This window comes from Hypanus sabinus, chromosome 5, assembly GCF_030144855.1.
Source record: "Hypanus sabinus isolate sHypSab1 chromosome 5, sHypSab1.hap1, whole genome shotgun sequence".
Taxonomy (NCBI): domain Eukaryota; kingdom Metazoa; phylum Chordata; class Chondrichthyes; order Myliobatiformes; family Dasyatidae; genus Hypanus; species Hypanus sabinus.
Window position 1 is genome coordinate 167,378,466 of NC_082710.1, and position 15,164 is coordinate 167,393,629.

The following is a 15,164-nucleotide window of genomic DNA, read 5'->3' on the forward strand; positions in this document are numbered from 1 at the left end:
GTTTGTAGTGGGGAGGAATTGAAGGGAATAACTTCGTTGTGCAGCTCCAGAGACCCATGTTCAATCCTCATCTCTGGACGTGTTGGTGTGGAGCTCACGTGTTCTCGCTGTGACCCTGTAGTTTTACTGTGTGTGATTCTGTTGCTCCAAATTGGCCCTAGTGTGTTAAGCGTGTCGTAGGTTAAGGGAAGATCAGTGTAGAGAGAGGGTTAGTATAGTCTGAAGAGCCTGTTTTTCTGCAACTCTAAATAAGACTTTACACGGAGTCTGCGACTGTTCAAATACTCATTGTTTATTGCAGGGTACTACAAAAGGGTTACGTTCACGTTTAAAATCAAGGGTAGCTCCCCAATTAGTGACCTTAGCCATCACAGAACAGTTACCAGCAACACAAAATCAAACAAAATTTTTTTTTATTTGTTTCTTTAAAAAAAGAACTTCAAAAAAAAAAGCAAAACACAGTTCATTTGGGGAAAATTTAAAAAAGAAATCAACTTTTCACTGCTAGTTTAACAGAAAAGCACAATATTTTATGTATACAGATAGTATTTTCCCTGGTGTCGTCCGCGCTAAATCCCGACGGTGAGGGTAATCCGCACAAGATACGACCCGAGTTTGTGTGAGTAGCAGGGGGGACCGCGGTCTTGTCAACAGGTATTACCAAATCTGTAAAAGGAAGCACATCACAGACTGTTCAAAGACACTCTGAACGCCACGGATGGAGAACGCACACATAGCTCGCCCAAGGCCAGCTCAAGGCAGTAACACCGCCACTTTTGGTCTGTGCCCAACATTCAAAACAAAAAAGGCAAATGAGTCCTGGTGGGGAGGGGGTTAAGAGAAAAGGTCGAAGAATTCATGAAAGATTCTGCATCTGAGATCACCCTGCTCCCCTCAGGTTGTTGTGGTGGTTCATTCTGAGTAGACCACCTTAGCACTGTCGAGGAGCCACCCTGGGTTATTTATATTCAATGGTTTATCATGGAAGTCGTGAAGGAGGTAAAGGAGGGTAGTGTATTCCATCGTGGGGGTATCAGGATGGTGGGGGTTGAGGCTGGCAGGGTAAAACAGGGTAGTGAGGTGGAAATCAGCCAGGGTTCGTGGTCCTGATTACATCGCCAGCCTGCTGGTGAGGGAATTGAAAACAACTGCAAATGATCCATGGTGTGTGAGGGGTTGTGGAGACGAATGCTGGGCCTGGGTCAGCGAAAAACAGGAGGGTGGCAGCAAAACCTCCTCCAGGACTGGACAGAAAAGCGGCCATGCCCTAATTTATGCCAAGTTCCGTTCACCCATCACCACGGTACTCGCCCGCTCGGTTGTGTAAGTGCCACAGGCTCGTGTTCAGATTCCCCCCTCCCCTCCAAGCGCACCCGCTTTGTCATCTGCAACTCCCTCCAGCCCTATGCCTTGCTAAGAGCTCTATGCCTCCAGTCCCCACCTCACACTTGCCCCTCCATTCCCCCTCCCCTCCGGAATTCCTCCCCTCTGCCTCTTTCTCTCTCCTTTAAACCTACCTCTTTGACCAAGTTTATTACTTTGTGTGCTTAGTCACCCAGTCGTAACATGACCCTTGGGGGAAGGGTTTGGGGTCTGACAAGTATCCCTTGAGCGCTGTGGCAAACCCTTTTAAACTACGCGAACATGTCCTACACGTGCAACGTCTGTGGCACTGCACGCAAGTAGGGACACCCGCCTCCAGGAGCCGACAAACACAACAGCATCCCACTGCATTCCTCCTCAGATTGCGATCGCACCTCGAGGCGCCAGGCAGTTTAATTTCTGTTACTGGTGGAGCAGGTGGCAACTTGGGTGCGTTCAGGCCCCCCGCTGTCTCCGCACTCTAAACTGCACTTCCATCTCTCGAGCCTTGGCCGCTGGTGGAAATGGCGACTGGGGAAGTGGACAAGAGCAGGAGGTTAAACAGGCAGCCGCGCCGTCAGCACGCCCTGGGTCTCCCCTGCCCTCGGCGCCTCTCATTATAAGTCGACAGGCCTGAGAATGGAAAGGGCTGGAGGTTGGGAGGGACAGGGTGGGTGAAGAGATGGGAGAGGGGGGAAGGGGAGGGGAAGGGAAGGATGGAGAGGTGTGCGTGTGCCCGCGCGAGCGTACGTCCGCGTGTGTCGAGAGATCACGCACTTGACCCGCGCCGTGCGCCGTTCCGCGCTGCCAACACTCGCCAAATGAAGGAGGAAAAATAAAAAACAGAGTGGAGGGCCAGATGGGACAGGCCCCTTTTGGAACCATGTCCCAGTCACGTGGGGAACGGGAGGGGAAAGGGGAGGGAAGGGGAAAATAGAGAAGTGAACGGTCCGAACAGAAATCAAAATAAAAAACGGAGAAGAGAAACAAGGTGCTGCGCCAGTTACCACGAAATGCAACCTGAAGCTAGTGTGATAGTTGCTACTGTCCAGAGGCTCCGCTGGTGGGAACAGGAGCTGAGATTCCAACAGGCACAAAACTGTTAAAGAGGAGGGGAGATGATACACCAATTCAGTTCATTCAACAAACCTACTGTCCCCGCGAGCTGAAAAAAGAATCACGCACGGAGAGCCGTCGGTCACACCGCCAGACATGAAAAACCTCAACGCCCAACACATGTCACCTCACTACCATTGGCAAATTGCACTCTCCACTGAAAAGGGTACTGGCCATGTGATGGCCCATCATCCACACTGCATGCTCATGGCCCCTCTCCCCGGCAGTATCACCTGACCCCAGTTGCTACACCATTTTGAGCAGATGGGGGGGGGGGGGGGGGTTTGGGGAGTAAATACAAAAGGACACCTAAATGGCTGCTGGGAGGGGTAACCAGCCTTCAGGCTGGCAGATGGGCATCGGGCGAGGGTGAGCACTTGAAATACTACGTGAGGGGGTGAGTGGGGGATGATAACAGGAGTTCCTCCACTCTCTCCCACCCCTCTCATTAACTAAAAACTGGCCCTCCCGTTAACTAGTAGAACATGGAAACATCACTGCAAACCACCACCAAAAACAAACAATGCAGCAATTGATAAGAGGCTGCTAAAACCCTTGAAACGTCCATGATCTCAGCACAAATTGCTCAACTGCTCAGTAAAAGGGGCAGAAAAAACCAACAGTACAGCACATCTTTAACAACGACGGGCCGAAGCACGCGATAGCAAGAAGCACCTGTCTAACGCTCGTCCCGATTCAAGCCACTCAAGCAGAACCCGTTAATGGCCGGCCAAGGAAAAGACCCGCCTCACCACCACCCGCTCCCCAACCTCTGACCTGGTTCAGTGCGCGAGTGAGCAACCCCAGCGAAGGACTCGAACACCTGATCTGTGCCGTCGATGCTGGCAGGACATGCGTGGAGGGAACGAGGGAGAAAATGGCGAGTCGAGCACCATCCCCGAACTCTAGCTTGTGGTCTCTGCAGGAACACAGCGGAGCTGGGGTCTGACTGAAGATTACCTATGTGTCTGAAATAACTTAGGCAGGGTAAGGTGTATTGGAAAGGTCACTATACTCACATGGAAGTGGGCAGGCTCAGGAGGAGGAGAGAAACAAACGGAGGTGGGTAGGGGAGGAAAAACTGAAGATTGCACACCACGTCTAATAAAAATGACAAAAACTTCCTCAGCTCAAGTTTGTACAAAGGCATGCACACAGTTTATCCTTCCTGGAATGCAAGAGGCACAACAGGTATAACTAAACCACCAGAATAGCAGACAGCACGCCATTGAGTGTTTAAACAAGCTGGTCAAAGTCAGTGGCACCCGAGCTCCTACCGCACAGAGATCTTAGATTCAGGTCCAAAGGCAAGCGTCAGCCTCACCCGGTGGGCTCCTTCTGCACGGCAACACGTGGGGAGAAGGGAGTGGTTAATTCTGCTCAGCAGCGGGAGAGGACAGTTTTAGATCAATTGCAATCGCTGCCGCCCGTCTCTGGCGCTGCCCGGACTCGGCCCTTGCCGACAGCAAGGAAGGTCAATCCGCACGCACGCTCGCGCACACAACAGTTGCTCCCGCCTCACCTGGACTCGCTCAGCCCCCTGTGCATCAGAGCCCATCGCCTTTCGCTGCGTCAGCCAGAAAAGTAACCAAGGTCAAGCTTCAAAGTCTCAACAACGTATGGCAACATACAAAAAGAACATGTAAGGGTGGGCTTGAAAACAAAAACAAAGGGATGAGAAAGGAGGAGTTACTTCTTTAAACACAGCTTCAGGATATATGGCCTGAAAGGCGACGCAGGATCTTCGATGTGCTGAGCGATTCCAATGTTGCTCACTCCCTCATCTCTTTCTCAGTGTATAAAACTCCAAGGGTGGTTGATGAGGCTGGATTAAACCCACTGGGTCAGGGATAGAACGAGACATTATCTCACTGCAGGATGCAAACAAACTTTTGCAACTTGTTGCTAGAGGGCTGGGATACTCAGCTTTTCAACACCGAGGAATTTCTGAGCACTGGGGCAGGTGGATAATCTGCAGTGGCTTGAGGGGCCCATTATAACACTGTATATTACTGTTGACACGGACCAGTTGAGTTGAAGGATGGCCTGTGACATAGTGACCAGCTGATGAGAAACGTTCAAGTGACACACCTGCAATAGGTAACCAGCTGCAGCTTTAGAGTAAAGGGGAGGGCGAGTGACAGTTATACAACAGGAGTTTGTAGGGTCACACAAGGGGCTGGAAATGCCTGGAGCACTAGATCAACATCGGAAATGAGGGAGAGAGATCATGGATCACAGCAGGAACTCCAGCTGCCATACCTGCGGAAAGATGCAACGGGGTGGTGAGGGGTTGGTGGTCCTGTCACATTCCTGATGGCCACTACCAAATTAGCCAGAGACAGGTTGTACCTAGGCACAGCTGGAGGGAAGCCGGTGGCCGATTTTTTTTTTGCTACTGTTGTCATTTGCCAAGACATTAATCCCACTGAAGTGAGGACATAGATTTACACGGGGAGGAAATCTGGAGTAAGGACAGCCTGCTGTGAGGTGCCCTGCACGTGACATACACACACAGTCACAGGAAGAGACGTGCCATCCGACAGTGTGGGGGTGGGGAAAGAGGTTCGGATTAACTCCTGCTCTCTTCCCTCTGACCAAGGCAGGCTGAAGGGAAAGACCCATGTGAGCAGAGAGCACCCGAGGACAAGAAAGAAGGCAGCGATACTGCGGAGAACCTCAATCCTCAACTCCAATACAGCAGTTTTAATGACAGGATATTTATACAAGTAAAAAGGGATCAACTCACACTTGTGCGCACACACGCAGCCAGATGTGGAGACATGATTTCAGGAATTCCGGTGTGGGGGAAGCCATTCCTGGGTTCCCAGGTGGGGTACAACAGAGTAACCACTGGCAGATTGACTGGTTGGGGCTGGTGAGGAAAGAGGAGAGAGACCCCGGGAAGCCCCCAGCTGCCCCTCACTCACCTGCTGTTCAGTAGGCAGAGTACTGCGACTGTCTTGCGAAGACCTCACCGGTGGAGCCGGCAGAGTAGGCGGCACTGCTGGCCGCTGCACTGGAGTAGTCAAAGCCGTAAGCACTGGCGTAGTCAGCGGCAGTGTAGCTGGCGTTGGTGTAGTCGCTGGTGGTGGTCGCGTTGGCCGCTCCATAGCCCGCAGCGGCCGCTGCAGCAGCGAAGTTGGCGCCAGTGTAGTCCTGGGCGGCGTAGCTGGCGTAGTCAGAGGCAGTGGCGGAGGCTGTGGCAGCAGCGGCGTACTCTGTGGCAGCCGTGGCATAGTCAGTGACTGCTGAGACTACAGCACGCCGCAGCGGGCTGCGATCCCGAGTGTAGTAGGTGGGTGGCTGGGAGATGGCACTTTGGCTGTATGCCTCCAACGCCTTGGGCAAGCGCTCTCTCAGCCCGGCGCTGTAGGCCCCCAGCTGAGCCCCCCAGCGGTCGGGATAGGGTGTCCCCACCGCTCCATACGCACCTGCCCGGTACTTCTCATAGTAGTCGACGTATCGGCTATCGAAAAACGGCTGATCGCCGTAGCGGGCGGACATGGCGAAGGGGTCAAGGTAGTCAGTGGCGAAGCCCACTGCCAGCTCTGGCCGGTCTGCCGGGCACTCCTTGGACCAATGGCCATCCTTTCCGCACCGGAAGCAGGTGTTCTTCTCACCCATTCCAGGCTGGACTCGTAGTCGGCTCTTGGACAGCTCCACGTGTATCCGCTTGCCTTGGATGGAGAGAAGAGCCCAGTCATTACATGGATCCAAGGACAAGTCCGTTGCCATATGAACGAGTACATATACACACAGGTACAAAGAAAAACTTACTTGTAGCAACATCACAAGCACAGTATTGGACACAACATTCACAAATACAAATTATACCAGAAACCACACAAAACACCCAAATCCTATTGTTGCACAAAGTGGTAATAGTGTCATACTGCCAGTACTGGACCTCAGGAGAGAGAATTTGTAGAATGTCTAAATGATGGCTTTTTAGAACAGCTTGTTGTTGAGCCCTCTAGGGGATCAGCTGTGCTGGATTGGTGTTGTGCAATGATCCAGAGGTGATAAGAGAGCTTAAGGTCAAGGAACCCCTAGGGAACAGTGATCACAAAATGATCGAGTTCGCTTTGAAATTTGAGAAGCTAAATCCCAATATGGTATTTCAGTGGAATAAAGGAAATTAGAATGGCATGAGGGGGAACTGGCCAAAGTTCACTGGAAATGGACAATAACAGGAAGGACAGCAGAACAGGAAGTGTAAGACAGATATATTCCAAATAAGAAATTTTCGAATGGAAGAAGGACACTACCGTGGCTGACAAGTCAGAGCCAAAGTAAAAGCAAAAGAGAGGGTACACAAGGAAGGCAGAGCTAGTGGGAAGATAGAGGATTGGGGAGCTTTTAAAAACTTGCAGAAGGAAACTAAGGTGGTCATTAGGAAGGAAAAGATGAATTACGCAAGGAAGCTGGCAACGAATATCAAAGATACTAAAAGCTTTTTTTAAGTATATAAGAGTTAAAGAGAGTTGAGGGTAGATATAGGACCAATAAAAAATGACGCTGGAAATATTCCAATGAGAAACGCAGAGGTGGCAGAGGAACTGAATGCGTATTTTGCATCAGTCTGCACAGTGGAAGACATCTGCAGTATAACGGACATTCAAAAGTGTCAGGGAAGTGAAGTACGTGCAGAGAAAATTACGACTGAGAAGGTGCTCAGGAAGCTTAATGATCTGAGGGTGGATAAATCTCCTGGACCTGATAGAATGCACACTCAAGTTCCGAAGGAAGTAGCTGGAGAGATTGAGGAGGCATTATCGATAATCTTTCAAGAATCGATAAGATTCTGGCATTGTACCGTATGACTGGAAAATGGCAAATGTTACTCCGCTATTTAAGAAGGGCAGGAGGCAGCAGAAGGAAACTATAGACCTGTTAAACAACACAAACAAAATGCTGGTTAGCCTGACATCAGAAGTTGTTGGAATCAATTATTAGGGACGAGATTACAGAATACCTGGAAGCACATGACAAGTTAGGCCAAAGCCAGCATAGTTTCCTGAAAGGAAAATCCTGCCCGACTAATCTACTGCAATTTTTTGAGGAAATTACAAGCAAGGTAGACAAAGGAGATGCAGTAGATGTGGTGTACTTGAATTTTCAGAAGGTTCTTGACGGGGTGCCGCTCATGAGGCTGCTTAGCAAGGTAAGAGCCCATGGAATTACAGGGAATTTACTAGGGTGGATGGAGCATTGGCTGGTTGGCAGGAAACAGAGAGTGGGTATGAAGGCATCCTATTCTGGCTGGCTGCCGGTTACCAGTGGAGTTCCACAGGGGTTGGTGTTGGGACCGCTGCTTTTTACGATATATGTCAATTATTTGGACTATGGGATTAATGGATCTGTGGCTAAATTTGCCAATGATACAGATAGGTGGAGGAGTGAGTAGTGTTGAGGAAACAAGAGAGCCTGCAGAGAGACTTAGATAGTTTAGGTGAATGGGCGAAAGAAGTGGCAAATGAAATACAATGTTGGAAAGTGTATGGTCATGCACTTTGGTGGAAGAAATAAACTGGCAGACTATCAAATTTAGATGGGGAAAAAGTTCAAAGCGCAGAGATGCAAAGGGACTTGGGAGTCCTTGTGCAGGATGCCCTAATGGTTAACCTCCAGGTTGAGTTGGTGATGCAGAAGGTGAATGCAATGTTGGCATTCAGGTTTAGAGGTACAGAATATAAGAGCAGAGTTATGATGTTATGATGTTGAGGCTCTATAAGGCAATCATAAGACCACACTTGGGAGTACTGTGTGCCGTTTTGGGCTCCTTATTTTAGAAAGGATATACTGGCATTGGAGAAGATTTAAAGAACATTTAGGAGAACAATTCCAGGAATGAAACTGTTACCATATGCGGAATGTCAGGCAGCTCTTGGGCTGTATTCAAGTTCAGGAGAATGGGGGGGGGGGGGGGGGGGGATATCACAGAAACATTCCAAATGTTAAAAGGCCTGAACAGATTAGATATGCCAAAGTTACTTCCCATGATAGGGGAGTCTAGGATAAGAGGGTACAACTTCAGGATTGAAGTACGTCCATTTAGAACAGAGATGTGGAGAAATTACTTTAGTCAGAGGGTGGTAAACCTGTGGAATTTGTTACCACGAGCAGCTGTGGAGGCCATGTCACTGGGTGTACTTAAGGCACAGATAGATAGATTCTTGATTAGCCAGGGCATCAAAGAGTATGGGATGAAAGCAGGGGAGTGGGATGACTGGAAGAAATGGATCAACCCATGATTGAATGGCAGAGCAGACTTGATGGGCCAAATGGCTTACCTCTGCTCCTATATCTTATGATTGAAGGGAAGTGACTGTTCTGGAAACTGGTGGTGTGGGACTTCAGGCTTCTGTATCTCCCGTCTGAAGGAGATGCAAGGCGAAGCAGTGCCTGCAGATTATTTCCCTTAGTCACTGTGATGTTTGTAATACATGCAAAGGGGGGACAGTACAGTGTTCCAGTAATAGGGCAGCGGAGGGCAGTTCAAAGAGCTCAAAGAAATGGGGCAAATGGCCTCAAATTGCACAATATACCCGATCTAACCATGCTGATTCTACCAGTGATTTGGCATGGGTTCACATCACACAAACCCACCTAACATCCATGCACACAGCTGCAGAATAATTCTTAATAATAGAAAATGTAGATGTGAAACTACTCCCAAAATTGATCACTACATTCAGTTAACGGATAGTTTCCAAACAGCAAAGCAAAAGTCTGATACATCTTGTTTCAAATGACATGGTGTTATACAGATGTTAACACCAGCCATCCCTTTTTACACTAACAATGCATTTGTGGCATCTTGTGTGTGACTCACACACACACACATATTATTAGGCTTAAATGCACAATGGGGATCCCACAGTTGTGAAAGGAATGATAAATGCACAGCTTTAAATACTCTTATAATGCTTCTGCTAGAGGTGTACACACACATACCTTCTGCTGCTAACTGACCAACAAGAGAGCAAAGGCAGGATCAATATAGATACAGACCAGGAACACGAGCACATACAAAAGATGTGTTTAGAGAAATGTTGCTAAACGGTTTTGTTTTTCAGTAATTAAACACAGTTATTGTACATCAGGGGCTGCACATCAGAAATAATTAAAAAGCGTGTTCACCCTTCCTACAACAATTCAATTCAAATCACACGGTCTTTCTCTAACACTACAGCCATCTAACAGAGTCCATTTTCCTGTGCTGCTGATTGAATGGAAAGAGTCTGGTTCCTCAAAGTGGGAGGATTAATTAGGACAAATCTAACAAAAGGGAGAAAGATCCACTGCTTATTGGCTGTCTCAGTCCCACCAGGCTTTTAAATAACACAATAGATAATTCAGGACTTTATAAAACACACCATGTAGTTTCAAATTAAAATCTGGAGATCACCTTTTGCAAGCTCAAACCAGAGGGGCCCACTGTTCTCAAAAATCCCCCATTGTAACCATGGACACCACATGTTCCATATCTAGGGACACTAGGGCAAAATCCTCGATTGGTGTCCACTGTCTGGACCTGTGAACAGCTGCTAGGCCAGACCAAGGAGCAAACAGACCAGGAGATCCTCCTGGTTAAGATTGCAAGTGGGGTGCTGAATGCTAACCTCCAGCTCACTTGAGAACAATTCTAAATAAAAGATGAGGAACACTGTTTTCAGCCCCAACAGGGAAATCTTACTGCACAGCAAGGTGGTATTAATTCCACCAGGTCTACATAGAGGGGACTAGCAGTAATCTCACACTCCCTCCTCATGCCCTGTTCTGTCACCATTACCCTACAAGTTATTCAACATCCACAGCTGCTGGTTATTTAAAACAACCTTGCATTCAACATCAGCAAGACCCTTTCTGAAGTTCACTAAGGAGCACGAACACATACTGGGATCAGAAGTGGAGAGAGTGAGCAATTTCAAGATCCTGGGTGGCAAGATCTCTGAGGATCTAACCTGGTCCCAACATATCGATGCACATTTCATTAGGATTTTGAGGAGATTTGGTTGTCACCTAAAACACTCAAACTTCTATAGATGTATACTGCAGAAAACATTCAGAAACTCCTGCATCACTGTCTGGTATTGGGCAACTACTGTAATGGATCAAAAGAATCTACAGAAAGTTGTAAAATTAGTCAGCTCCATTTTGGAGCTTAGCCTCCATAGTATCTAAGATATCTTCAAGGAGAAGACTCAAAGGTGGTGTCCATCATTAAGGACACCCATCACCAAGAACACGCCCTCTTCTCATTGCTACCATCAGGTAGGAGGTACAGAATCCTGAAGGCACACACTCAGTGATTCAGGAACAGCTTCCTCCCCTGTCACCCGATTTCTAAATGGGAATTCAACCCATGAACCCCTCAATTCAACCCATCAATACTTTTTTATGTTTCTGCACTATTTATTTTTGTACTGCTGCCTCAAAATTAACAAATTTCACAACATATGCTGCTGATTCTGACATTGAAGACAATTCATGCAAACAGTTTCACCCTGTATCTATAAAAGTGTGTGAAACAGCCCAGCTGCATTTCACAAGAATGGCAAACAAACTCAAAAGCTGACACCTTCACTTTAAAAAATACGAGGGGACAGGATGGAAAATTTGAAATCAAAGTGCAACCCAACCTGGTCAGTGGGCAGATGAGAAAAGAAGGGTGAATGGATTTATAGTCTGCATTCGGACACAGTTAGCAGATTTCAGGTGCTTATTTGTGGAAGACAACGTCTCAGAGCAGCCAATTGAAAGGTTAGCAGAGAGTAAGTTTAGCAAGGGTGGCGCTCAGTTATGTTACAAGTGAAAATTGTTATGAAAATAAAGCTCAGCTCTGCATTAACCACATTACCAAAGCTGCAGAGCCTGGATCAGCCTTAAAAATAGGTAGGGCACACATAGCAAAGTTTGTGACAAAACACATTGGCCAACACCCAACACTCAAAAATTCTACTCAAGACAAGAACAGTCACAGGTTAGCACTTTCAGGAAGAGGTACACGAAAAAATATAAAGACAGCGACGACACTGGATTTAAAAGTGAAGTGCAACATGAAGAAATAAAACAGTGGATATTGTTAAACTGGGAGGAAGGTAATGGCAGTAGGGTGCTGTTCCTGGATGAGACCAAGGGAAAAGCAGGAGAGAAGTACAGGGGATAGGAGCGTTAAAACAGGGAAATAGTTGGTAAAGCTACACTGTGCTCATTATAGGTAGGAGGTGGAGAGGATTAGATAACATGTCTTATATTAGGTCTTTCTAACCACTGACAGAAAATTTTCACCTCTTGCTTTATCAATGAGCTCCAAAGACAATAACCTCTCAACACACTCAATCCAACCCAATGTTCAGTAAAAAACCAGGAGTCTAGATGAAACCTTCAAGCTGCTAATACCATGAACCTCAGCGTAACCCCATGGCTCTGCAGCCGCTGTTAACAGCAAGCACCCCTCCCCACCCCACTGGCTCAGGACAAGTGCCCTGCGGTAGTTGTACCTTTTAACTCTGTGCCATCCAGCCCTTTGATGGCTGCCATAGCATCTTCCCCTCTCTCCATGTGCACAAATGCGTAATCCTTGATGATGTCGCACTCCAGCACGGTCCCGTACTCCTCGAACTTAGCCTGAAGCTCCTCGCTGGTACAGTTGGGGCTGACTTTGCCTACGTGGAGTTTTGTGGAGGACTTGGTCATGCTCTTGCTGGCCTCCACGTTGATGGCGACGCCATGCAGCTTGTAGTGATGCAGACCCTGAATCGCCTCCTTGGCTGCCTCCTTGTTGTCCATGTGCACAAATCCATAGTTCTGTTTGGGAACAGACACAGACCAATGAATCAGATCAGTAATACTCTATAATCTAGTAAAAATCTGCCATGCAGGACCTTTAAAGCACCAAGTTCAGTTTATTGTCATTCAACCATGCAAGTATACTGCCAAATGAAACAATGTTCCTCTGGACCAAGGCGCACAACACAGCACATACAACTCATATTTAAGTAATATTACCACAAATAAATTAATAATAAGATCATATACAAAACAAGTTAAAAAGTATAACACTACTGGCACTTCATACATGATGAGACTGGATGGTGACAGGGAGTTCAGTAGTCTCACCGCCTGGGAAACTGTTTCCCATTCTAACAGCTCTTGTCCTAACAACAGAACCTCCTGCCTGATGGTGGGGGTCTGACATAGTCGGATGGATGGGAGGGATCACTGACATGCTAAGGGCCTGCATGCACTGTGCTGCTGATAAATATCTCTAATGGTTGAAAGAGATACAATAGGATCTTTTAAGAGACTTAGTAAAATAGAGGGCATATGGTAGGGAAATTCTAGGCACCTTGTAGAGTAGATTACATGGTCAGCACAACATTGTGGGTCAAAGGGCCTGTAATATGCTGTAGATTTCCAGGATTCTATGAGAGACCCCGATGATCCTCAGCAGTTTTTTTTATTAGATAGTTTATTTTTTAATTAACTATCTGAATAAAAACTATTCAGATAGTTTTAGATCTGAAACTATCTAAAGCTTCAGATAGCATGGTTGAAGTCGCCAGCCACAGTAAGAAACTATCCGGGTGTGTTGTTTGCAAATCTCTGATGGCACCGTAGAGCTTAATGCCTCAGTGATCCACAAGATCTTAGGTTCAGTGGCTGTTTCTGCATTGGATGGTCCCAAGTCCAGCTGTGAAAGGAGGTTTGGGCATGGGTCTGTAAAAACTCAGAGCAACCGAAACTCCAAAGACCTTGTCCCTGGGAGAGGAACGATCCTTGCCAAGTTGTGTGGTGAACGCAGAGCCTCAGGGCCAATCAGCCCTGAACAGAGGACTTTAGCCAGCTGCCGTAGGTGACCCATGTCCCAGAAGGGGTAATGGCCTTAATTAAAGTTAGTTTTATAGGTGAATTGGCACTTTCATAAGTCACTAGTAAACTCTCTCCCATACTGCTGTCAGGAACCAGTTTCCAATTCTGATTGAGCAACAAAGCACAGAGCACATGACAGCATGTGGCGTAACGCCAAGGATATACTGCTGAGGCTTTATGAGGCATTGGTCAGAACACAGTTGGAGCATTGTGAACAGCTTCTAAGAACAGTATCTAAGAAAGGAAGTTAAAAAGTTGGCAGAGCCAATGGTCACTACTGGAAAAACAACTCTGTTCTCCACTCCCTGGGCAAGTGGAGAACAGAAGCCATCGGACTCCAACACATCTTCCATCCACCAGGCAGTTCCAGGTTCACTGAGATTCCCAACAAGGTGATACCAGAGGAAGAGTGAACAAAATTCAGCCTGTTTGCAACCCCAGGCCTAAAGTGTGCACTCAATTAGATGTTTCCATTCAAACACGACCCCCAGCCCTACACCAGGCATGTGGGGACTCCCCCACCCCACCATCCAGGGCACGCCCTCTTCTCACTGCCACCCAGGAAGGAGGTACAGGCACACCGTCAACGAATCAGATTTCTGACTGGACATTGAAACCAAGTACCTCACTACTTGCTTTCCACTTTTTGCACTAGTTAATTTAACAGTTCCATTTTATACACCTTCAAAGTTTGTATAAGGTATTACAATCGCACAACGGATTTTCCGACATTTGCCAGGAGGGGCTGAACAGATGTGTACAGCAGACCCTTCAGACCTACTCTTCCATGCCAATTAAGTTGCTTACCTAAGCGGGTCTCCTTTCCCCCAGGCTTCACCTGCAGAGGAAGACCCTCCACACACGCGTTCCTGGTTAATGAGGCAATAACCAGCTAAACCAGTTAAGCAAGACTGACGATACGGGCGCTCACACAAGGCCAGTCCGCCATCATACGGCGTTGCACCCCCCCCCCCCCGCTAGCAGAGCCGGGTGCCACTCCGCCGGTTGCCATGGCAGCGGCGGAGGTCCCACCCCCCGCGCTTACCTTGATGAGGTCACACTCGCTCACTTCGCCGTACTTCTCGAACAGGGCCCGGATCTCCTCGGCCGTCGTCAGCCGCGGCAGGTTCCCCACAAATATTTTCACCATTTTTCTCGTCTCTGAACCCTCCGACGGACGTTGAGGGAGGGGGAAGGGGAAGAGAACACACGCAGCGAGAGCTTTGAGGCAGAAACAACAGCACCTGAAGCCGAATGATGTCCACCCTCCGCCCGTCTCTCTGCCGCGACGTAAAATGGCGGCTGCAAAGGGCGGGAGGTGGCGGACGAATCTTCCTTTGACTTCACTCCCATTGGTTAGAGCTCTGGAGGAGGGAGGCAGCGCCGGCGCTGATTGGTGCGTCACACGTCAATCGGCGCCGCAGCCTCTACGCATGTCCGAAGGCAGCTCCCGCAGCTGATTGGCTCGATGGAACGCCAATCATGTCACGCAACCGAAGTCCATTGCTTCGGGACCCATCACAGAACGAGATGGTCAATGTGTGGGATGTGAAATTCCTTATTCTGTATTTTGTCTTCATTTCTGCAGTTGTTAATTCTCAGCCATTTTAAAACAGTTTGGCATTGAAATAGAAGTTGCGGGATTTCTGTGCTGGTTGGAAAGCTGCCATCTTTTGTTCTGGCAGTGTGTAGCACGTGGCTCAAAAGATTGAACAAATGCAATTTTCACATGTTGATGATGTATATTTAAGTTAGACCAGTATCTGTTCAATGGGGTATAATGCGATTTTTCCCCCCTCGTTATC

The 15,164-nt window shown here is 47.9% G+C and overlaps 1 protein-coding gene across 12 annotated transcripts; it reads right to left on the reverse strand.

Moving 5' to 3' along the window:
- Positions 1–271: 271 nt before the first annotated feature.
- Positions 272–14,688, reverse strand: LOC132394556 (RNA-binding protein 4-like). 12 transcript variants are annotated; one of them, XR_009512375.1, is made up of 5 exons: positions 14,405–14,688; positions 11,988–12,294; positions 5,409–6,158; positions 2,383–2,461; positions 272–1,893 (listed from the first exon to the last, which is right to left on the reverse strand). XR_009512375.1 is itself a non-coding variant. In XM_059970847.1 (4 exons), exons 1-3 carry the CDS (start codon positions 14,507–14,509, stop codon positions 5,416–5,418), a joined length of 1,155 nt encoding a protein of 384 aa, XP_059826830.1. In that variant the 5' UTR covers positions 14,510–14,688; the 3' UTR covers positions 272–2,461; positions 5,409–5,415. The 12 variants fall into 12 exon arrangements, 3 of the variants coding, with proteins under 3 accessions (XP_059826830.1, XP_059826831.1, XP_059826832.1); XR_009512377.1 differs by having other exon boundaries at positions 272–666; positions 2,370–2,461; XR_009512373.1 differs by having other exon boundaries at positions 2,370–2,461.
- Between the last annotated feature and the right edge of the window lie 476 nt (positions 14,689–15,164).